We start from the raw sequence: 20,279 nt of genomic DNA, 5'->3' as shown, positions 1-20,279 counted from the left end.
TGAATCCATGGCACAATTTGTCAACAAAATCAAAAGCATTATGACTCAAGTAGAGGGAATAAATGCAAAAGTAGGAGAGAAAGATGCACTTGCCATTCTCCTTAAAAGCATGCCTGCAGAGTATAGTGCATTGACAACCACTTTGAAGAATTTGCCAGATCCAAAGTTTGAAGAATGTGTATCCTCTCTTCTCGAAAAAGAAAGAGAGTTGAAGGCATCGACATCGACATCGACATCAACACGCAACAACTATAATGAAGAACAAGCACTATTTAGTAAAACATCAATGAAGTGCTACCATTGCGGAAGGATGGGTCACTATCAAAGTGACTGTAGACTGAAGAACAAACCAAAGTGTCACCATTGCAAGAAGCTGGGACACAAGGAAGCAGATTGCAGATTGAAGAACGAGTAGGTCAACTACACAGCATCGTCATCAACCCATGAGCTAAAAGGTGACATCAATGGAATGTATTGAGAAACAATGACCTTGCCAACCTTGCCTATATTTTGTAAATCAAACCTGACCACCTGAGAGTAGCTATGAAAGCACCCAGCGGAGGTATTTACATGTAAACTCACATCTGACCACCTTGCAGTAGCCAAAGGATTATGGCACCAAGGGGAGGTGTTGAGAGTTGTGGTGCCATGAGCACATAGATTAAAGGGCTAAGGTATGGTATATGAAAGAATTAAAGTAGCCACCCTAGGATGTGGACTACATGATGTGGAGATATGGATTGAGGATATCCACAAGGAGAGATGTGGATGAGAGGATCCCACATGGTTTGACTATTCTAAAGGCTCTCTCTACATAAGAAGCCTATCATGTATTGCTGATCATATAGATTGAAATAGATTGAGTCTTTTCCATTTGGTTTCTCTCTCCTCATGTTTTTCATATATGCTTTGAGCCTCCGTAGTCCTTACATCGATCTTATGTACACTAGGCTTAGCATGATCCCACTTTCTTGTCAATGTTTTTGTCTCTTTAAGAAAGAGCTCCCCATCATAATCTCTAAATCCACATTTCTTCATGCTTGATTTCTCTTAGAAATCCATTGTGAGGAGTAAGCTTGAAGCTATGCTATAATCTTCAAGTTATAGCATAGTTAGGAGTAGCTTGAAGCTATACTATAATGTTAAGTTAGCCATAGTACAAAGTTCTGCCATTACTTTATTGTGAGCAGTTACATTTTCTCAACCGAGAGAACCGAAAGGCATGCGCAAAAGAAATGTTCACACTTCAATTGATAATTCAAGACTGTCATAGACGCTATGGAGGAGATGAGTCCCACTATCCAAAGAATATCGAGCTTACCTGTTTTAGGCAAACCTCCAACGTCTACATCTTTCTTGTGTCGCATGTTTTAACTCAAAACTCGGAAAACACGGTCAATATGTAGAGAGACAGTACGGTGAAGCTTTTTTGAGCATCTATAATTGTAGAGACAGGGTAGAGGAATGCAATGGGAAACCAGACAATCCCAAACTCCTGGAATCTGACTTTAAGTTCATGGATGTTTAAGCGGAGGTCGGAAAGGATGAGTGTGAAGCAGAAGGACGAGACAGGTGTGGAAGAATCGGAAGAAGTGGCAGAGAACGACCAAGAGATCTGGCAGAAGTTGAAGAAGGGGAGGAGGGCTGAACTGTGGGAGAGGGCAGAGAGATCTGTTGCAAGTTGAAGAAGTGGAGGGAGGGCTGAATTGTGGGAGAGGATGCTGGTAAAGTATCATGGTCCTTGGGGAGCGTAGGAGTAACGGAAATCTGGCCGAGAGGCAGGCAAAGATGAGATCCTTACCTCCTTCAATGCTTGGTGCACTTGGCTCATCTTAGGACGAGATTCCGGTAGAGGATGGGAGCAAACTAGACCCAAATGCAACACGCATCTCCATCGATCCTCCATCTCTGAATCCCTTGCCATCATCCTTGAATCCATGGCTTCCATCAGTTTGTTGCTCTCATGTAGAGACCATACCCACTCCACAAGCATCATTTCTTGTGGTGGCAACTCGTAATCCAGCACTCTCCGACCACAAGCCACTTCCAATGCCAGAATGCCGAAGCTGTACACATCTGTTCTGTCTGTGGCCTTTCCTGTAAAGGGCACCTCCGGAGCAACGTACCCAGGTGTTCCCGCTGCAGTCATGGTGACAATCCGATCGTGGGCGATCAATCGTGCAAGCCCAAAATCCCCCAGAACAGGTTCAAACTCGGCATTTAGCAGAACATTGGCTGCCTTCACGTCTCTGTGCAGCACGCATTCTCCCAATCCTTCGTGCAAATATTCCAAAGCAGCTGCTACCCCAAGCAGGATGTTGAATCTGGTCTCGCTTGTTAGACTTGCTTCTGAATTTCCCCGGAAGAGATGCTTGTCTAGGCTGCCACTGGCCATGTAATCGTATACCAGCAGCGCTTTCTCTTTCTCGTGGCACCATCCTCGTAACCGTAAAAGGTTGCGATGTCGAATGCTGCTGATGATTCTTATCTCGGAAGGAAATGGTGCTTTCTTTCCCAAACCCTCGTTCAGTCTCTTCACGGCCACCGTGGATTTGTCAGGGTCACGCACGATACCTTTGTATACACGGCTGAATGCACCTTCACCAAGTACGTTCTTATCGCTGAAGGCTTGGGTAGCTCGGCTGAGCTCGCGATAGCTGTAGCGATGCAGAGCCGAATCGATGTTATAGTCATCTCTTTCATGACTAGATGGTACCGTCCTGCAGCAGTACCTAAGCGCTAAGGCCATCGCAATGCAAGTACCCACTGAGAAAAACAAGCCCAGGCCCAAGATCAAGCCCAAGTCCACTAGAGCGAGGCCCTGTTTCCTTTTTAAAGGTGCCTCATAAGTTCTCGGCCAGCTTGGAGCCATCGACGGGAATGAAGCTTTAAGAGATGGTGCTGGAGCAGGACTGATTTCAAGTCCGCTTGTGGAAAAATTCCAAGAGTAGAGAGCATGCCCTTCATACGATGCACCGGTCGAGGCTGAAAATCCAACATACATATATGTCTGGAAGACGCTCGACAGATCGTAAGAGGTGACTAAAATTGGATCCACAGGACGCTCCTTCGAGCTGCTGTTCGTCATCCAAACTTGGATCAACTCGCGGGAAGCGTCGTAATCAATCCAAACGGTGAACGTATAATTGCTGTACAGATACAATTCTGGATGCACCGAATCAGAGTAAGGGTCGAATCCTTGAGTGTCATATGTGGTAGTTGAATTCAAACTGTTGATATCGATTCCGATATGGCTGGAGCTTGGGTCATCGAGGTGCGCATTTTGATATGTGTCGAACTCAACAGCGAACAAGTGACGGCTGCGCTGTGGCAGTGAATCGCTTTGGGTCGGCTCGACTAGAGGAGCGCACCCACTGAGCAGACCAAGACACCCACCGGTGCTATTGACGGGGCTTGCGATGTCTGGAGCGATGAAAAACGCCATCCCATCCCCACAATCTCCATATTCTGCCCCTGTGACTATCTGGAACGTAAACGACGTGCTGAAGGAAGCAACGTGACGATAATCATCCATGAATTGAACAGGTTGACTGTAAACAAACCGACCCGAGGTAGATTTTGCAACATGCACGTCATTACCGACAATTGCATCAGTGAGCCAAATGGCACGTTCGATGGGCATGGAAGAGCCAGAGAGGTTCAAGGTGGCAATATTGCTGGAAAACGTAGGATAATCGAATTGAATGGCACGTAGAATGTGCAATGATTCTGCGAGGATGAGGAAGAGAAGAAGCATATGATAATGTAGCGTTGGCCGTGCCATTGCAGTTTCGTTACCAATTAACACAACAACAGAGCAATTATAGATACTGGGTCGATGGAGGAGAAGAAGAACAGCCTCCCTTTTCCTCGACTTGCATTTTCCACGTTTGATCTTGACCTTGCAAAGACGCGTTTCTTGTCGGCCGGTGGCCACCAAATAACCAGTTTTCTTTCTCTTCATGGCAGACAGCCTTCTTGGGGAAGTAGCAAGCTAAGGGTGTCCACTTTTTGTTCATTCCCAATCCTTAGGAGGTGGAAAAACAAGCTTTTTAGCACACAAAAATGCAAATCTCACCTACTTCCCTATGGATCTAGTCTTTGAAGTCTTCAGACACAACATCACACATGCTATTGTGCACACAATGGTATAGTCTGATCGAAAATTTGATACACACAAAAAATTTCTTTGTGTCACACGGCATGGTTCTTAGGCGGTCACACCTTTGTCACGAACAGAGAGTGTCATATCAAATTCTAAATTTCTTACTCATTTTAGATTAAATGTTATTGAAACTTTGTAGGTGGTCTCTTTACATTATGTAAAGCTTAACTTGATTTATTGGTAATTATTTGAATGATTTATCTAATTATAAATAATAATTTATAACAAATAAAGTCATAAAATACATGCATTTTAGTAGCACACCACATTTTTTTAGTATTTTGAATAATTAAGCAAATCCAATTCAGTGGAAGGTTAGTAGGCACATAGGGGTATGTGGTTCAATCATCAAATCCCAAATCCAACAGTTAGATTTAAGAAGATTGAAGTTTAATTTTTACTTTTACTACTTAGAGGATCAACAAAGAATATTACAAATCTAGTAATTCTCAAACCTGACCAAACATTTCAAAAATGTCAATATTTTTAGTCCTCCGCATGATGAATAAGAAAAATTTGGTTAAATTTGAGTAAGGGAAACATATAATATAGCCTCCAAGAGTGAAATCTCCCTTTTGTGGGGGAAAAAGCGCCACCCAAGCCTAATACCAAGATAAGGTAGGCTTGGTATTAGGCTTGCTGAGGTAGGCTAGGAGCATCACCAACCCTAGTGGCAAGCCTTTGGAGTGTGCATGCTGCCCATGTGGAAGGCTGAGTCATCTATTTTTGCCTTGCCACCATGCCACGTTGTTAGACCGCATGGTGCCATGTCATCAAGGAGATGTGACATCACTCCTTGCCATGTTAGCTTAGATTGCCACACGTGCTGCCACATCAGCCACATGTGCCACCTCATCATTCCACATCATAGGAACTCTTGGAGCCATGTCATCACACCTTGCCACCTTGGCATACCTCGTCAACATTGCCACATCACCAATCCCTCCACCTCAATTTGCCATGTCAATCTACCACCTCATGAATGCCAACTCATCATGCCACATCACATTTTCACATCATGGAAGAGACTTATATATTCCACACCATATTGCCACATCATCACCATGCATGGTGCCACATCAGCCACATGCATGTGATTTGAGTGCATGAGGCATAGAATACCACGATCGAGGTTTATGACCACGATCGAGGTATTTGGAAGTGGCAAAATAATCGAATTGTCATGGTTTATGACCATGATCGAGGTATTTGGAGGTGTCCAAAAGTGGCAAAATAATCAAATTGTCATGATTTATGACCACGATCGAGTTATTTAGAGATATTTGGAAGTGGCAAAATAATCAAATTATCATGGTTTATCACATAGGTTATTCTCAAATTGCATTAACAAAAATATTAATCAAGATAGGCACATATGTTATGTGAATATTAAACTGAAATAAAATCAAATGATGCAAATATTCAAAATTAACTTTGGATTCCATGTATATATAATATGATTAAAATCAACTTATTTGAGTAGACCACAAAAATTAGTTTCAAAACAAAATCAAACGGAATTTTAGTAGCCAATTATTTTCAATCTTAGCACCTTCTCCACCAATAAGACAACACGTTTTGGTTCATTTCACTCATTCTTAGCCATTCTTGCCTCCCCATCACTTTGTCACACCTTCCATCCTACTTTCATTGAGAATGGGTTCTCAAAGCCGTAGAACTAGTAGACATGAAAGATGTAGGAACCCCCCCCCCAAATCTCATTGATGAGGAGCACAAGCGGAAGGCTCACGAGCGCAAGGGAGCCTCTAGAGCTAGAGCTTGTGCTGCCACCACCGATCCACCTCTACCTCTACATCCCACCTCCACCTCCACCCCCAGCCCCACCTCCATTGTCCCCCCCTCCACATCCTCATCCGCTCCCCTACCTCCAGCCTCCGCCCTTCCCCTAGCCACCTACATTTTGCCCTCTACCTCTACCTCTATCTCTTCCCCCTCCGCCCTTCCCCTAGCCACCTACATTTTGCCCTCTACCTCTACCTCTATCTCCCCCTCCCCCCCTTCCCCTTGGCGCCTCCCTTCCCCCCTCCACCCTACCATCTCCCATTGATCTTCTTGCCCCACCTTGCAGCAGCAGTGTTGCTTCACGATGCGACTTGCCGAAGTCCACTATCCGTCGTCGTACTAGCAAGATTGTGTAGTCTTTTTTTAGTGACCTTACGCCAGCTTCGCAGTCTGCTTTTCTCACATCCCTGATTGATCACCCTGACTTGGTAGAGTGTAGAAGGCTTGCTAGTCTTGGTGCACGCAGAGATAGGGTTGTATGTAGCGAGGTCCTTAGCAGTGTTTGACGTTCGTATTCTTCTATTAAGCATAGGAACTCCAGTGATGCCTTGGCAGCACGTCGTTCTATTGTGGCTACCATTAGTAGACCTCATATGATAGGCCATGTGCGTACCGCTTCACGTCTTCTTCAAATTGCAACGCGCACATTGTGAGCAGGCATGATTAGGAGGCAGAGTCTAGAGGATAGTGAGACTGATGCTCTTTGGGCTTCGAGTGGTCGTGCACCTCACAATGATCAATTGTTGGATGATTCCACTAGGTCCTTCATACAATAGTTTTAGGAGGAGCATTACAGAGCATCCCCGGTGTTCAAGAAGGCATTGCAGAAGAGGGTGTCACGTGGGGTGTACATTGAGCATGGTGCATGTTTTTTGGAGTGTACCCAGACTGAGTTGTACACTCAGTTTGTAGAGGCGCACCCGGAGTTCAGGATTGGGCAAAGATCATTTGAGCGATGCAGGCCATGGTTTGTGTGATGCTCTCAGGAGCGTGACATGTGTTGTTGTCACTACCATGTGGATTTTGGATTGATGTATGGTGTATGCCATTCCCTTGATGGTCATAGGGGAGTGGTTCCTACTAGCCCTTGTGACTTCATTCATTTCATATTGTGTACACAAGATGGTGATGCTTTATTCCACTCCCTTGATTGTGTGGAAGGCAGGTGTACTTTGTGTGGTGACTTTGCTAGAGTGCCATGAGTTGCAGTAGTTACTTGTGACATGCAGATGGTTCGTTGGTAGCAATATGAGTACACTACCTTGACATTAGATGGTGGTGCACAGCCGAGGAGGTTGCAGCTTGTGGGGAAGGAGACACCACGTGTTGTATTCATTGATAGTTTTCGATGGAAGCTGTACTGCTACATATGCCACTCGCACACTGCGAAGTGGGAGGATCGTCAGTTCCGTGCATGTTTGAGGACATTTCCTATAGGGGTGGTTGTCTTAGTGGTGGACTTTGTGGAGAATTATACCTTTCCACCACAGCATGAGATCCAATCGGAGTATTATTTCTCCGAACAGGTGACATGTGATTGAGTTATTGGTTTTTTTATGCCCTCATTATATTGAATTATTTCAATAGTCATATTTTTTTTCGATGCCATATTGCAGGTTGCTATATTTGTGCACATTAGCTATCGTCATGCACATGCTCATGTGGATGGCATTGATAGCACCATGGACTCACGCGTCATTGTACGAGAGTATCACTTCTACATTAGTGATGATCGATCACATGATGCCCATTTTGTGCAGCATTGCTTCACTTTGCATGATAGCTTCTTGAGGGATTATGGTGTCACATGGCAGTGGCGCTGGATCTGGTCAGACAGCTGTGGTGGTCAATTCAAATATGCTAGACAATTTTATTGGTTCTGCAGATGGCACCGTGAGATAGGCATTCTGATCACATAGAGCTACTTCAAGACAGGGCACAGTAAGGGAGAGCACGATGGTGTAGGTGCTTGCGTGAAGCGTGCTTTGCGTTGATACCAGTTGCGTCACAGTGCCGATCGCTTCAAGGATGCACATGATGTGTTGCGGTGGTGTAGCTAGCACTTATTCACTAGTGCTATCTCCTCGTTTCAGTCGCGTGATGATAGGGTGGTGAGCCGGTATTTTTGGTGCGTGGACATTGGGAGTCTTGATCGGTCTAGGCCTTTTGATTGTCATTCAGTGTCTGGCACTCTTGATTTCCATTCCATCAGGAGCATAGGTGAGTCTCACCCCGTGATCTTTTCTCGATGGTTTGCATGTTTTTGCTCCGCATGCATTGATGATGATTGGGGAGGGTGCTCCATGATACCATGGGCCGATCCATGGGCACGGCGAGTGCTTTCTCCCTTCCAGCCTTGGGAGGAGGTACATGATGATCAAGATGCAGGATTCAGTTCCTCTAGAGATTATGACCAGCTTATAGATATGTTGCGTATTGGTGATATCTTCGGAGGGCAATGAGGAGGGTGTGGATTATTACTTGTTGCGATGCTCTATGGCGAAGAGTGTGCTGAATGAGGATACAATGGATGGGCATGGGATGCATTTCGATGCTCATAGCATGATCGTAGGTGGCCACTATTTTCAGTAGATACAGAGGCGTGGTTGTTATATTGAGTTCTAGGAGTACATGGCGGATCAAGAGGCATACATGTATTCTCATCTTGTTGTTGTAATCAAGATTACTTTGAGTCATGTTCGCACTCGCAAGGCGACGTCCACTCCATGATGGCGCCTTTCAGTGGAGGATCATGAGAGCATACTTGCAACTATTGGCATGAGAGCCGATCTTGAGGAGTAGCACATTACATATCATAGTTTTGGGATCATCAGTTGATCAAATAGATTTTTATTGGGTATCACTAGTTGATTACATATTTTTGGATTCGATATGTATAGGCTCACTGTGTGACCGTACCATTGTAATTTTCATGGACTCATATTTTGTATTTCACTATGATGGTTTTATACACGTTCATACACATCATTGTATTAGATTCTATTTTATACATGATGTCCGTTGTCTTCTCAATGGGATTTTTTGTTTCTGTAAAACAAAAAATTGTTTATTAGTAGTTATGTTGTAATTGTGTTTCCTGCTTTGGGACATTTTAAAAATGTGTCTAAGAAAATTCGTGCACGTACTAACCAAATATGCATGTGGACTTATCTGTTGGGGATGAAACTTTGCACGGCTCTTAGGCTTTGGTCTTTAAATGATTTGGTATGTGCCACCTGGAAGGTATAATGCGTACATTTTTGCAAGCACTCCCTACTAGTGACTACGTATGAAAAATGATGCACGCACTAACCAAATACACATGTGGACCTATCTGTTGGGGATGAAACTTCGCATGGCTCTTAGGCTACCCTAGACCTACATCCATGCAAGATTTGGTCTCCAACTGATTTGGCATGTGCCACGTGGAAGGTATAATGCATACATTTTTGCAAGCACTCCCTACTAGTGACTACGTATGGAAAATGGCGCACGTACTAACCAAATATGCATGTGGACTTATCTGTTGGGGATGAAACTTTGCACCACTCTTAGGATACCTTAGACCTAAATCCATGCAAGATTTTGTCTCCAACTGATTTGGTATGTGCCACATGGAAGGTATAATGCATACATTTTTACAATCCCTACTAGTGACTACGTCTGAAAAATGGCGCACGTACTAACCAAATACACATGTGGACTTATCTGTTGGGGATGAAACTATGCATGGCTCTTAGGCTACCCTAGACCTACATCCATGCAAGATTTTGTCTCCAAATGATTTGGTATGTGCCACATGGAAGGTATAATATGTACATTTTTGCAAGCACTCCCTACTAGTGACTACGTATGGAAAATGGCGCATGTACTAACCAAATACGCATGTGGACTTATCTGTTGGGGATGAAACTTCACACCGCTATTAGGCTACCCTAGACCTAAATTAATGCAAGATTTGGTCTTCAGCTGATTTAGTATGTGCTACGTGGAAGGTATAATGCGTACATTTTTGCAAGCACTCCCTACTAGTGACTACGTATGGAAAATGGCGCACATACTAACCAAATACGCATGTGGACTTATCTATTGGGGATGAAAATTCGCATGGCTCTTAGGCTACCCTAGACCTACATGCATGCAAGATTTGGTCTCCAACTGATTTGGTATGTGCCACGTGGAAGGTATAATGCATACATTTTTACAATCCCAACTAGTAACTACATATGAAAAATGGCGCACGTACTAACCAAATACGCATGTGGACTTATCTGTTGGGGATGAAACTTTGCATGGCTATTAGGCTACCGTAGACCTACATCCATGCCAGATTTGGTCTCCAATTGATTTGGTATGTGCCACATGGAAGGTATAATGTGTACATTTTTACAATCCCTACTAGTGACTACGTATGAAAAATGGCGCACGTACTAACCAAACACGCATGTGGACTTATCTATTGGGGATGAAACTTTGCATGGATCTTAGCTCCCTATACCTACATCCATGCAAGATTTGGTCTCCAACTGATTTGGTATATGTAGAATGCGTACATTTTTACAATCCCTACCAGTGACTACATATAAAAAATGGCGCACGTACTAACCAAATACGCATGTGAACTTATCTATTGGGGATGAAACTTTGCATGGCTCTTACACTAACCTAGACCTACATCCATGCAAGATTTGGTCTCCAAATGATTTGGTATGTGCCATGTGGAAGGTATAATGCATACATTTTTGCATACACTCCCTACTAGTGACTACGTATGAAAAATGGTGCACACACTAACCAAATACGCATGTGGACTTATCTGTTGGGGATGAAACTTTTCACGGATCTTAGGCTACCCTAGACCTATATCCATGCAAGATTTGGTCTCCAACTAATTTGGTATGTGCCACGTGGAAGGTATAATGCATACATTTTTACAATCCCTACTAGTGACCACGTATGAAAAATGGCACACGTACTAACCAAATATGCATGTGGACTTATCTATTGGGGATGAAACTTTGCTAAGCTCTTAGGCTACCCTAGACCTACATCCATGCAATATTTGGTCTCCAAATGATTTGATATGTGCCACGTGGAAGGTATAATGCGTACATTTTTGCATGCACTCCCTACTAGTGACTATGTATGAAAAATGGCACACGTACTAACCAAATACGCATGTGGACTTATTTGTTGGGGATGAAACTTTGCACGGCTCTTAAGCTACCCTAGACCTAAATCCATGCAAGAATTGGTCTCCAACTGATTTGGTATGCGCCACGTGGAAGGTATAATGCGTACAGTTTTACAATCCCTACTAGTGACTACGTATGAAGAATGGCGCACGTACTAACCAAATACACATGTGGACTTATCTGTTGGGGATGAAACTTTGCACGGCTCTTAGGCTACCCTAGACCTACATCCATGCAAGATTTGGTCTCCAACTAATTTGGTATGTGCCACGTGGAAGGTATAATGCGTACATTTTTGCATGCACTCACTACTAGTGATGACTACGTATTAAAAATGGCACACGTACTAACCAAATATGCATGTGGACTTATATGTTGGGGATGAAACTTTGCACAGCTCTTAGGCTACTCTAAACATACATCCATGCAAGATTTGGTTGCCAATTGATTTCGTATGTGCCGCGTGGAAGGCATACTGCATACATTTTTGCATGCACTCCCTACTAGTGACTACATATGAAAAATGGTGAACATACTAACCAAATACGCCGTTGGACTTATCTGTTGTGCATGAAACTTTGCACAGCTCTTAGGCTACTTTAGAAATACATCCATGCAAGATTTGGTCTCCAACTGATTTGGTATGTGCCAGGTAGAAGGTATAATGCATACATTTTTGTATGCACCCACTCCTAGTGACTACCTATGAAAAATTATATATGTATTATATGATTTTGGACCAATTGTACATAATCATGTATTAATGTTTGACACATGTTACTACCAATGCACACCATTCCATGCTAAACATTGACATTTTTTTCTTAATCTACAATTTATAAAAATTAGTGATAATATTAGTGTAATAATTGCAAGCATTGATATATACAAAATTCAATATGATATTCAAAATGATAAAGTTCATAGCACAAGAGAGAGAGAGACCTTATACTTGAACACCTTTTCAATGCTTAATGTTTACAATTACTTCACACGGCATTATTTTTAAAATATCTTATGTATTAGATGTGTGAATTGAGATATCTAAAATTCAAAAGGATACTCCTAATTTTAAATGTTTATGTTAGATTTGAACAAACTATAAACTGAGATAAACAAAGTAAGAACAACATCATGAAAGTACCAAAATCATAAAAGTAAGAACAACATCATGAAAGTACCAAAATGAATGTGTACATCATCATCATCATCGTGCAGAAGTGCATCCCTAAACAAGATATGTGTGAAGCCTGAACAATCATCCTGAATCAAAATTTGATAACTCCACATATGATCCTCTAGTCGTCCTTTGACGTGGCTCTTATATGACCTGCTGCCCAACCGTCCCCTGTGTGCCCTCGGGCAAAGCCAGATCAGATGGGCCAGCCTCATCTCCTGGATCAAATAGGCCAGCCTCATCCTGATGAAGAGGAGGGCATGCTGCACGAGCCACTGCTGCAATCTCTGCCTCCCTCGCCTCCTCTACGTATGCGCGCCTCAGCTCCCAAAGTCGTGCATCTGCGAATACTCGTGCCTCAAATCCAGCTCGAGTAATCGTATCTACATGTAGAAGACGCTGGCCCCACCCAAGTTGCTGCTCCACCCACTGCTGCAATGATATATGAAGCTTTGCCTCTCGTGAGAAAACATGCGTGCCTTAGGATCGATGGAGCGCTCTAAGGTGGATGGAACCTATGTGGAAACATGATGAAGAGAATGCTCATGACATGTACCTCAAGTCAATTAGGTTCCAAGATAGATTAGCTTGGACTCATAAATAGAATCTTGCGTGAATGTGCATTCTTCTCTTGTACTCAACAATACATGATAGGCCTCTTATATAGAGAGTGCCCTTTGAATAGTCAACACTTGTGGGATCCTCTCATCCACATCTCTCCTTATGGATATCCTCAATCCACATCTCCACATCATGTAGTCCACATCTTAGGGTGGCTACTTTAATTCTTTCCTATACCATACCTTAGCCCTTTAATCTATGTGCTCATGGCACCATATCTCAACACCTCCCCTTGGTGCCATGATCCTTTGGCTACTGCAAGGTGGTCAGATGTGAGTTACATTCCATCACCTCCCCTTAGTGCATGCATTGCTACTTAAGGTGGTCAAGTGTGGCTTTTACATGTCCATACCTCCCCTGGGTGCTTTCATAGCTACTCTCAGGTGGTCAGGTTTGATTTACAAAACATAGGCAAGGTTGGCAAGGTTTTTGTTTTCAATACATTCCATTGATGTCACCTTTTGGCTCATGGCTTGATGACGACTCGTTTGCTTCTTTGTTTGGTGTAGCTTCATGCATGATGCTTTGTTCTTTCATGTGCCTTGATGCTTTATGTGTGGATGCCATGCTATGTGCTATGGTCATCTCATGCACTTGTGCTTTTGGCATGCTTATGACAATGACGTGTGCATTCATGCTTTGCTTTTTCATTTGCTGCAAAGGTCTTACCAATTGATTTTTTTTTCAATATTGGCAGTGTCTAATTGCATACAATGATTCTGATCTGATAGGCGCGTAGAGCTTGAAAAGACGATCACTTTTCCTTTTTGGAGCGTGTCCGAATTCTTTCTGGATTGCAAGTTACGCCTTGTTGAATGTTTTGTGAAGAAGAGGGGGCCTTGATGATGTGGCATAGACATTCATATGCTGCTTGCAGAACTGTGCTTGGCAGGGGCTCTGTGCTTAGGTGGCCCTATGCCATGTGGCATACTCTTAACTAAATGAGTTAACCCAAAGTTTAAACAAACCTAACCATAAACTTCACTTAACTACACCTATCTGCCACGTGGCATTTCCACTTGGCCAATTACTGATCAAGCCTCACTAACCAAGCCTATCCTTATCTCCACGTCTGGTTGTGGGCATTCCACTTCTCTCCCTCTGCTGCGTCTTCTTCTCGCTCGATGTGATGCTCAGCAAGGTGCTGTGAGGAGCGAGTGCGACTGTGAAGGGGTGTGTTGACGATCATGCAGCATGGGTTGTCGAGCAGCATTGAAGGTAGGGAGCCGTCTTGCTGTGAGCAAGGATTGTTGGAGCTTGGAGGTTGGCAGTCCGTTGAGAGGCTATGTTGGAGATGCATTCGCAAGAAGTTGCTGACAGAACTATTGGCTCGTTGTATTGCATGGAACTTGCTCGCCGAACGAACTCTAGCTCTCGCTATTGGAGCGAAGAAGCTGCTCTCCTTAATACACTGGTCGAGCCTCTTGAGAGCTTGCCACTAGCAGTGTTAAGGGAGATCGCTCGTCGGTTGCCTTCGGGTTAAGGAAGGCTTGATTTGCATGGAGCGAGAGCGGGCTGCCGTAGATGAGCCTGGTTGCTACCGTGGGAGTCGGGTCTCTTAAACAGTCTGTTGCCTCGTCTTGAGGCTTTTGCTTTGTAGACGTTCCTTCTGCGAATTGCAATCTGTCAACACCCAATGAAGGAGGTGCTGGCGTTAAAAGAAGTCAGAGTGGAGGATGCTATCGGCATCGATCTTGTCCCTTCCCCACTGCTTCCTTTGATCCAACAGCAGTACCCTACCTGTTAAAAGAACATATGTAAATCCTGTCACGAGATATAGAAGTCCGTGAAGCTGCAGAAAGGAGGTGGTTAGTCACAGGTGCTGGAAGGAGGCCGACTGTGAGGCGGCTTGCATGGGCATGGAAACTGACGGCCTGGCTCTCTTGCTGGTCGAGTCATGTGTTTGCTAGTGAATGGTTTGCTGATGCTAGTAGATAGGTTGCGCCACTGCTAAGAGTAGAAGGCGTCTGGCTATTGGATATGGCGGGTGCTAAAGCCAGTAGCCAGAGCTGTGTAGGGAGTTGCAGAGTCAGTTGACTTGGCAGAAGTCGAGGCTGTAGTCATTGATAGAGTGCCTTGGTTGTCCATGTGCTATGGAGCATCGCCCGGAGGTTTGAAGAGGATGCCGAAGGAATGAGTCACCCATTAAGCCTTAGAGCCTTTGCTTGGTGGACGCTGTAGGCTTTAGTTTGATGAAGAGGCTAGAGGGCTCGTGGAAGCCGCTTCATTGAGTAGCCTTACATGAGTAGTTGTAGTTTTAAAAGACACAGAAGCAAAACTTCTCACACTACACCTCCCAAAACTCTGAAAAATCTCATTCTCACATTTCTCAAGAAATGAAGAAGAAGATACTCTCTCTCTCCCTAAGAAAAAGAAGAAGAACTCCTCACAAATCTTTCAATCACGAAGAGAACATAAATCTCTCACTCTAAAACTAAAACTATCCTAGTAGAATTCATGACTTCCTAAGGCATGCATATAACTAATCTAAGATACTATACCTAAGCTCTGATACCATGAGAAAACATGCGTGCCTTAGGATCGATGGAGCGCTCTAAGGTGGATGGAACCTATGTGGAAACATGATGAAGAGAATGCTCATGACATGTACCTCAAGTCAATTAGGTTCCAAGATAGATTAGCTTGGACTCATAAACAGAATCTTGAGTGAATGTGCATTCTTCTCTTGTACTCAACAATACATGATAGGCCTCTTATATAGAGAGTGCCCTTTGAATAGTCAACACTTGTGGGATCCTCTCATCCACATCTCTCCTTGTGGATATCCTCAATCCACATCTCCACATCATGTAGTCCACATCTTAGGGTGGCTACTTTAATTCTTTCCTATACCATACCTTAGCCCTTTAATCTATGTGCTCATGGCACCATATCTCAACATCTCGCTCAATACGACGTGCCTCCTCTGCTCATGCCTCGTCACCTGGCATGAAATCACCATATGAGAAACGTCGCAGAACACACGCTATAACCAGTGAAGTATCAGCACCCTCCTGCCGCAACAAAGCTCTCTATGCCTCCTCCCTGTAGTGCTCTATCAAGACCACGTGGGCATATGGATCAATGGCCATGGATCAATGGCCTGATGATGACCAAGATACAGATCATCCATGCCTAGTGTCAGCAAAGCATACAGGGCACACTGATTGTGCCACCATGTGGTGGGTCATGTAATGGAGATGTGCGATGTGGCCGCACCCTAGTCCAAACCACGCTATGGTATCAAAATCCTTATGGCAAAGGACGCAAGTGGCGATAGGAAGCCTGGCTATGACTGGTGCATCTATGGGTGTCCTAGTCGGCACATCTACAGGAGGAGTGGGGTACAGGGCCACACTGGGGTGGATCTTATGGCAAGATGAATCATGACTAATATGTCTCAATTGCAAAATATAGTGCTCCGCTCGATGGTAGGCTATGCGTGTCCGAATCCTCTGCTCCTCCAAATCTGCCTCCAACTTTCATACATGAGACTCCATATCCTATCGCAATAGATGTGCCTGCCAAGCAAACATGTTGCGTACATGGTGAGGATGAACCAAAAAACTTCAGTTCAAAACACGCAACAAAAAAATAAACTAAAATAATCGAAATAACTAACTTCGACCCTAGACGCAACCAACAATGCCTCCAACTCTGCAATTCGTGCATCTCGAGTATCCAACTCATGCTGAGGCGGTGTAGATGTGGGAGGTGGTGTAGATGTGGGAGGCTCCATAGATGTGGGAGGTGGAATCGAAAGTGATCTCGATAGGGTAGAGACCATGTCGTGCAAGGATGAGGCCACTGAATGAACATCCCCCCTAATCCATCCTCCAACAGCTCGCAATGCCGGTGTAGGGATAGTGCGTAGCCTCGCATTGATGTCGAACACCTGTAGTCTGATGCTCCTAACACCCGATCCTACCATGTCCCGGTCTTGGACGGGTACTAAGGTAGTCTCCCCGATGACCAAGCACAAACTCAGCGTATAGCTGCATGACAATTGACCTAGCTATCTGACAGTTGTGAGGCAATCGACCACCATTTGCAGCGAGATATCTTGGATAAATGTGTGCTGCTATGACGGGGTGCCTACTACGTAAAATATAAAAGGGTTGCCCTGATCGTGGTCGCATCGCCTCAGTGTGACCATCCCAAAACATTTCCTCTAAGGCCTGCCTGTGAGGTGACTCATGCTCGAATGGCTCTCCAATCCAAGCCATGACCACCGATCTCTGCCTCAACCTGTGCCTGAAAGGTATCCAAAACGTCCTCAACTATGTCTAATTGACCTAGAGCATCAATGACTGAATCGAGACTCGCAACCAAGTGAGGGGGTGCCCCAGCATCCTACAGTGCCCTCATCTTAGCTCTCAAAATCGCTATCTGCATATGAACAGTGGTGCCAGAACCTGCGCGCTGGCTAGCGCATGCACAAAACAACACATGGAAATTAATATTCTGTTTGGGTAATGAAAATTAATATTCTTTTCAATGGGACTTAATAATCTATTTGGGTAATGAAAACTTTTAGCTAGCCAATTTTGATTGAATTTTTGCAAAAGCTCATGACAAGGTTTCATGGAATCACATAAGGCTTTGTATTTGTCTATGTTACTATATCCATACATAGATCTACAACCTTTCCTAATTCCCTATTTCTATAGTTTCACGTGCCACCTAAAGTGATTGCTAGCCACATGATCTACCCTCTCCTTACATCAACCTCTCACACCATATGATTTGAAAATGATGTGTAGGTGAATGTGTTGTTCAAATCATCCTATTTGTTTGATTGATTACACTTAGTCACGTACTCCTTGGTGAGGTAGGATGTCGTTGGGATCATCCTATGCACCTAACGGTAGATGGGCCAAATGTGTGGCTATGCCTACAACAGTGTTATGTTGCAAATGCAACACATGCATTCTCTACATGCTCTAAGTTGCTCCACTCTTCAATGGAAGATGCACACACAATACTTATTTAACGGTGTTATTGAAAAAGGGATTTAGATGTACATCCTTGGTCTTATTTCATTTTCAAAGAAATTTCAAACTTTGTGTTAAAGATGCTACACTTCCCTAATTTGAAAAATAATATAAAAACTACTTTAATCTCTTTTTTAAAATAAACGAAATAGATGATTTTAAAAAACAAAATATATACGTTTTGACATTCAAATAAAAACTTCACTAACTTGAAAAATAATATAAAAGCTACTTTAAACTCTTATTTTCTTTTTTTTTATAGATGATTTCTAAAACCAAAATTTAAACGTTTTTATATTTAATTAAAAACTTCACTAATTTAAAAAATAACATAAAAACTACTTTAATCTCTTTTTTTTTAAATAGATGATTTTAAAAAACAAAATATATACGTTTTAACATTTAAATAAAAACTTCACTAACTTAAATAATATAAAAGCTACTTTAAACTCTTATTTTGTTTTTTTTAAAAGATGATTTTTAAAAATAAAATTTAAACATTTTTTTATTTAAATAAAAAATTCACTAATTTGAAAAATAACATAAAAACTACTTTAATCTCTTTTTTTTCAAATAGATGATTTTAAAAAACAAAATATATACATTTTTACATTTTAAATAAAAACTTCACTAATTTAAAAAATAATTAAAAACTACTTTCAACTCTTGTTTTTTTTTAAAAAAAGTTTATTTTTAAAAACAAAATTAAACCATTTTTATATTTAAATTAAAAATACACTAATTTGAAAAATAACATAAAACTAATTTAATATATATATTTTTTAAAAAGATGATTTTAAAATACAAAATATATACGTTTTGACATTTAATTTAAAATTTCACTGACTGTAAAAATAAAATAAAACATACTTTAAACTCTTGTTTTAAAAGATGATTTCTACAAAAAAAATTCAAACATTTTTATATTTAATTAAAAACTTGAATAATTTAAAAAATAACATAAAAACTACTTTAATCTCTCTTTTTTTTAATAGATGATTTTAAAAAACAAAATATATATGTTTTGATATTTAAATAAAAACTTAAGTAATTAAAAAATAATTTAAAAAAAACTTTAAAATGCATTTTAAATTTTGAAATATTTTATAATTAAATTAGATATTCCTGTAAACTAAAATTTAATCTCCGTCGCTCCAGCAATTCCGTCGATTTCAATGAGGAGGAGCTCGATCGAGGTTTGAAGAATGAGGGGGTCCCTCTCTTTATATACGAAAATTTAGGGTTTCAATACCATGATCGAGGTATGCCGATGCCACGTACCTCGATCGTGGTATTTGACATGCCAGATACATCATTGGTCCAGCATACCACTTGCAATGCCACATACCTCGATCGTGTTATATCACATGCAACATAGCTCGATCGTGGTATTTGACATGCCACATACCCATAGGTCCAACATACATCGATCGAGGTATGGACATGCCACGATACCTCGATTGAGGTATGTCAGCTGCCAGCACAGTACATGTCGAATGCCACATACCTCGATCATGGTATTTGACATGTGGCCATGTCATCGATCGAGCCACGGTACCTCGATCGAGGTATGTCAGCTGCCATGTCGGATGCCACATACCTCGATTGTGGTATTTGACATGACCCATGTCATCTATCCACGATACCTCGATCAAGGTATGTAGACTTGCCACGATACCTCGATCGACGAGGTATAGGTGTCTTGCCACGATACCTCGATCGAGGTATAGGCTCGGTTCGGTGGATTAAAATGGAAGACCTCGATCGAGGTATTTGCTTGGTTCGGTTGTCCTCGTGTGCCAATTTTATTGGAGACGATACCTCGATCGAGGTATTTCACACCGAAGCAAAACCTTTGTATTTTCACTCGAGGGGGTGTCACACTCCCCCGCAAGTGGTCCGGAAGTGGACACCCTTAGCTGGCTACCTCCCAATGCGCCTCGGTAAGAACTTCATGGTTTAGAGCATCAAAACAGAGAGGACGGGTGAAGGAGACTACATATGCAATACTACGAAGCAGAGCTGCTTGGTGCATAGTTCGCTTGGTACCTCTCTATCAACTTACACATCAATGTTTGAAAGATCAAGGAGATAGCAAGAGAGTGATTCAAGAGAGATTGGATAGAATTGATAGGCATGCTCTCCCACGTTAATTTGTTTACATGATTCACTAACACATGGATTTATCATACGATTTTCTTATTGGTTGCTTATCATTGGGTCTGAGCTTCGCCTGCCTTTCCTAATGCACCATCGCTTCATCAATCATCGATAATATGTGCACTTCCAGAATGGTTTGAGCCATTGATTTTTTTTGTATCTTC

At 42.5% G+C, this 20,279-nt stretch overlaps 1 protein-coding gene across 1 annotated transcript; it reads right to left on the bottom strand.

Annotated features, from left to right (window-relative positions):
* Window positions 1-1,528: 1,528 nt before the first annotated feature.
* LOC147892926 (L-type lectin-domain containing receptor kinase S.4-like) lies at window positions 1,529-3,964 on the bottom strand. The gene is made up of 2 exons (XM_087386820.1): window positions 3,372-3,964; window positions 1,529-3,341 (listed from the first exon to the last, which is right to left on the bottom strand). The coding sequence occupies exons 1-2, from the start codon at window positions 3,962-3,964 to the stop codon at window positions 1,733-1,735; spliced, it is 2,202 nt and encodes a 733-aa protein (XP_087242946.1). The 3' UTR covers window positions 1,529-1,732.
* Between the last annotated feature and the right edge of the window lie 16,315 nt (window positions 3,965-20,279).

Source organism: Dipteris shenzhenensis, chromosome 16, assembly GCF_047967505.1.
Source record: "Dipteris shenzhenensis isolate YYH24624 ecotype China chromosome 16, Dip_SZ_1.0, whole genome shotgun sequence".
Lineage (NCBI taxonomy): Eukaryota > Viridiplantae > Streptophyta > Polypodiopsida > Gleicheniales > Dipteridaceae > Dipteris > Dipteris shenzhenensis.
This window is presented reverse-complemented; position numbering and strand designations above follow the sequence as displayed.